This window comes from Dioscorea cayenensis, chromosome 17, assembly GCF_009730915.1.
Source record: "Dioscorea cayenensis subsp. rotundata cultivar TDr96_F1 chromosome 17, TDr96_F1_v2_PseudoChromosome.rev07_lg8_w22 25.fasta, whole genome shotgun sequence".
In the NCBI taxonomy this organism is placed as follows: domain Eukaryota; kingdom Viridiplantae; phylum Streptophyta; class Magnoliopsida; order Dioscoreales; family Dioscoreaceae; genus Dioscorea; species Dioscorea cayenensis.
In genome coordinates, this window is record NC_052487.1 from 4,191,615 (window position 1) to 4,196,803 (window position 5,189).

A 5,189-nucleotide genomic window follows, 5' to 3' on the forward strand; every position below is an offset into this window, starting at 1 on the left:
TAAGTATAAATCAAATCAAAACGTTTATGATTTATGAAAAATGATGATTTGTTAGTACATGTGGTTGATACAAATTCCAAAGGTAAGGAACAATAAGCATGTTCTTTCTCTCTTTTGAATAATGATTTCATTCCTTATCACTTGGTGGGTTCTAATAGTGCAACACATGTCCTTCAAGCAAGCATCTTGGCAATCATATATATATATATATATATAGCATCTTTACCTTTGTTTATACTGCATTATTATAATAATTATGAGCAAATTTGGGTATATAATTTGACAAAAAATTCAAAAAAATAGTAAAAGTACTTATGAACACCAAAAAAATTAGTAAGAATAATAATAAGAAGAACACAAGAAAACATTTTTACAAATTAAGAAATCAAACATTTGAAGGGAAACAAGAGACATCTTGAGAAACACAAAGATAATGACATTTCATCTCTGGTTGTCCACCAAACACAAGAGAATAATAATCACACTTCTGTCCAAAAATTCAATGACTGACTTGAAGTAATAAACCATAACAGATCATTTAAACAGTTCTAAATTACTGAAACAACAATAAACAAGAGATCAGCTTCCTTCTATGTATCACTTTATTGAGATTAAAAAAATATCCATTGACTTTAGCACTCAACCACATAAAAAAAGGAAGCTTATAATGCCACAATGCTTCCATCATAATGGCAATATCTTATGTGCATCTCCAGTGGTGGCAGCAAAGATATTCCACTAAGCTGCAACCTGAAAACCCTTTTATTGTCCCTGATAAAGTTTACAGCAAGCAATGCTCAAATGCCTTTGCATTATTCTCCAAACTTTCCCATGTTCACCCATTCGGTTAACCTGAGAGAACAGAACATTTTGTTCATGTTCAGCAAATTAAACACATAAAAAGAAAATTTTGCGGTAAAGTTTCACATTATAATGGAGATGCAAAGTGTAACATTGCATGGTGTGTTATGAGTAAAAGAGCCACAATGTGCATACTGACATGTTTGAGTACAAGCTATTGAATGAATTGCGGTGAAAAACTTGTGACAATTACATAAAATGGCATTGTCAGAGTGCCACAATTAAATGAATTGGTGTGAAAATCTTGTGACCAGATATAAGCAGCAGATCTTCCATCTAACCTTTTTGTAATTGTCACAAAATTCAGATCTCAAAATTCTAATATAATAAACTGCAGATCTCAAAATTCAGCTATTTTGTGATGTGAATCTAACTCTAGTTATTCCATGTCAGAAATGAAATTACACAACATTAAGGTTTTAAAGACGAAGCATGGGGGGACATATATTGTACCATAGAACAGCTAGCCAGTACCAACTTTACCCAGTTCCTTAATATTTACCAGAGGTTGAAGGGCCTATTTTGTCTGGCTAACTGATTTAGATCTCAGACTTGTGGCTTGAAGGAGCATTCCCAGCAAGTATATCCCACAAAGAGCTTAGAGCCACTACACAAGAATCTTGTAATCAAGCAACAAAACTAAACTATACAGAAGCAATCTGCTTGGAGGTTCCACTTCATGAACTAAGGAGAGGCTTCACCTCACGTCGAAAGTTCTATAGCTTCTTACTGCATGCTCATTGTTTTGTTACTTACTAAGAGAATCCAGCACCCCATAGTTTCTTTTTGTGGTAAATGACAAAGGAATGTTGAATGCGGTTCTGGGAGTCTTCAGTGCCTTAACTTGATTTCAATATCATTGTGCTCATCTTTGTTGTCAAAGATAACATGACAATCCTTAGCTTAATATTGTCCCTCTACTCAAACGCTGCTGTCTTAAATCACCTTTGCATTGCCAGCTAAAATTAAGCAACAGTAGTTCCTTGTTTAAAGAGCTTTATCTACTACACAATGATGACCTGGTGACTAGACAAAGCTGAAAATCAAGTACATGTGGTATGTGTGTAATATGGGCCGATTACTTAAATTATCTAAACAAAGGGCGTTGCCAGCCCATTAAATCACATTCACCAAACAAAGCTGCTGCCTAGCAGTTATTAAAGAAGCAAAGCATATCAATTTTGAAAAATCACTGGTCAGGGAATATGCTACTTAAGGACTCAATATGCAGGACTAGTATCAATCCTCCTGCAATATTCCTCTTAGTTATTCTATAACCACAACCAATACATTCTTTGATTTGTTAAAACAAGCCATAAAGCCTATTATCAACAAGAAATGCCTTTTACATAAGGGCAATACAAGGCTTCCAAGTTATGATGGATCTCTTTTTTGTTTCTCATGGCAACAGGGAAATCAGGATTTCAATATTATACACAATAAGCTTTCCTACACTTTGTCACAAGACACTAATTGCCACGAAAATGCCAATAACCTTCAAGCTTCTATAAGCAGAACACCAAATCTATCAAATTTAAAAATGGCATGCATTGCAGTAAATGAGATTAACAATCTCTTAGCATGAAGCATGTGATCTAGAAAGAAACAAATGTATATATATATATATTATTCATGCAAATCCCACACACAGTGTTTGACAACAGATTTGGCACAAAGAAAAAAAGGGTGTGAGAGAAAAATCACTGTAGAGACCTGCTTATTGAAAGATGTGCATCTATCAGTATGAGTTCCTATTCACGTCCTCCCATGCCCTTGGAGGCAGTTGCTGCTGCAGAAGCAGCTTCACTCAAGCCCATCTTCTGCAGCTCATTCATAAAACCATCTACATCACCTTCACTGATTTTATATGGCGTGTGTGATACACCAGGAAAAACTTTGTCCTGGACTTCTTGTTTGTACTCGGACAAAGCTTTATTAATGGCCTCACCCACATGCCCATATTGCTTGCAAAATTTTGGGGTTACCTGCCAACCAGCAAACAATACATTCATGGAGCACAATAAGGGTGCCAAGTTGTAAATTATTGAAAAATGAACTGAACTAACCTTTGCATGATGGGGATGTTGCAACATGCCCAACAAATCATGATAAACCAACACCTGCACAGATATTTAGATGCCAAGTAATCAACTACTTAAATCAGAAAATAAACATCTTGGTAAGTTAGTAACTGCTTTTGCTCAAATGAGTCTCTGTGGGATTAGAAAAAAATATTCAATGTCAAGAAGGACAGATACATACAAAGAGTGGCTCCTGGTGAGATAAAGCATACCCACCTCACTATTGTAATCTACAATGCAGGGGCAAATATATCAAAATCATACGATCTCCCATTTAAAAAGTCTTTAAGGCTGAAAGATGGTTTAATCAAGAGGAATCATCTAAAATTACAGTTTGCTTAAAGGAGCTTGGTCAAATGTGGAAAACAAGGGAGTCCCTATACATATGGAGCATGAATTTGGATAGTAAGCCTTCAGTATCCTAACAAAACATTCTTCATACTATTACAAGATCTTTCTGATATAACTTTTGATGTTTGGCAGTGATCTACAATTTAGCAGCAAGTAAAAGCAATAAAATTTTGTCAAGTTCAGTAAAAAGTTTCATCAAACAAGATGAAAAGATGAACTAACCTGTCCACTGCAGTATGGCCCAGCTCCAATACCAATAGTGGGAATCTGCAATGCAGCAGTCGCAGCAGCAGCAACGGGCGCAGGTACACACTCCAAAACCACCGAGAAGCATCCCACCTCCTGCAACGCCAGCGCCGTCTCCACCACCTGGCATTCACACAAACACTTCATGAACCATTTACTCCAAAGCGTCAATTTCAATTACATTCATGAAATCGAAGTAAAAATGAGACCTTTACTGCACTGTTGATGGTCTTCCCTTGCGGCCGAAAACCCTCCGAGAACGCTAATCGCCTGAGGCGTAAGCCCAACATGCCCGATCACAGCGATCCCGGCCTCCACAATCGCCCTCGCAGCACCGATCCTCGAAGGCGCAGCTCCTTCCAGCTTGATCGCATCCATGTTCCCCTCTTTCAAAACCCTCACCGCCGTGTCCACCGCCTGCCCTAATCCCCAAAACAACAAACACCAAATCATCAAAACCCAAAATCAAATCAAAACCAATCCCAGATCAAAATCCCAATCGGAATACCTGCGCGGAAGACGACTCATAGGAACCGAAAGGGAGGTCGCCGACGAGGAGCGACCGGGTGGCACCGCGCGCGACGGCGCGGCAATGGCTTAGCATCTCATCAAGGGTGATCGGGAGAGTGGTATCATAGCCATGGACGACCATCGCGGCCGAGTCACCAACGAGGCAGATGTCGATGCCGGCAGTGTCGACCTGGACGGCGGAAGGGTAATCGTAGGCGGTGACCATGGTGATGGGCTCACCGGCGAGGTGCTTCTGGCGGAGGGAGTTGAGGGTGACGCGTTGGTTAGGGTTTTGAGGCTTGGGGCCGCCATAGACGGTGCTCTCGGGGACGTTGCTGAAGAGACGCCGGGCGAGACAATGCATGGCGCCGGAGATTTGATGGTGATCACGAGACGAGATGAACGGAGGATAACAATATTGGTTCATAAGATATATATATATATATATATATATAATTATATTAAATATTGTTTTAATCTTCAAACACAAATCTAGTGTCTATCTCTCATTAAAAATTTTCCTAAGATAATCATATAATATTTATAATAATATTAAAATATTTATAATTATCTTTAATTTTAAACCAAAACTTTGAAAGGGTCATGAATATTATAAATGGATTACTACCGCGACGTTACTGTATCATATGGTCAGATGGCACTATAGCAGCCGCCAATATTATTACTATTTCACCTAACAGTGTATTTTGAACTGTTGGATCGAATCAATCCTAACCGTCCATTCAAATCATGAATGCCTATAAAAACCTCCACCTGTTTATTGTAAGATATAGAAGAGAAGAAGAGATAGATAAGAGAAAGAAAGAAGAAGTAAATTATCAAAGTGTTTGATAAAATATTCTGGCTTTTATTATTCTCTTTATACTTATAATATATTCATGGAAATTTATATATATGTTTATATTGAGGATGAATTATTTGTTGCTTATACAATACGCTATCAGCACGAGTCTCCTCCTAATCTTGTTTTACATTTTCATTTAACTTTAATGTAACTTTATTTCTAGTGTTCATATTTTCTTTTTAATCTTTTCTCTTATCATCTATTATATTTTATAGAGATTGATTTTGGTATAATATCTGATTGGTCTCTCTACTTTTCTCTATCTTCCTTTTTGG

General features: G+C 37.5%; 1 protein-coding gene across 1 annotated transcript; it reads right to left on the reverse strand.

Annotated features, from left to right (window-relative positions):
* Nucleotides 1-616: 616 nt before the first annotated feature.
* LOC120281429 (3-methyl-2-oxobutanoate hydroxymethyltransferase 1, mitochondrial-like) lies at nucleotides 617-4,457 on the reverse strand. Its single transcript, XM_039288269.1, is given in 7 exon segments — nucleotides 617-852; nucleotides 2,575-2,846; nucleotides 2,928-2,981; nucleotides 3,516-3,662; nucleotides 3,749-3,790; nucleotides 3,792-3,956; nucleotides 4,048-4,457. Coding segments are annotated over 6 exon segments (1,008 nt in total). The 5' UTR covers nucleotides 4,414-4,457; the 3' UTR covers nucleotides 617-852; nucleotides 2,575-2,612.
* Nucleotides 4,458-5,189: the final 732 nt, after the last annotated feature.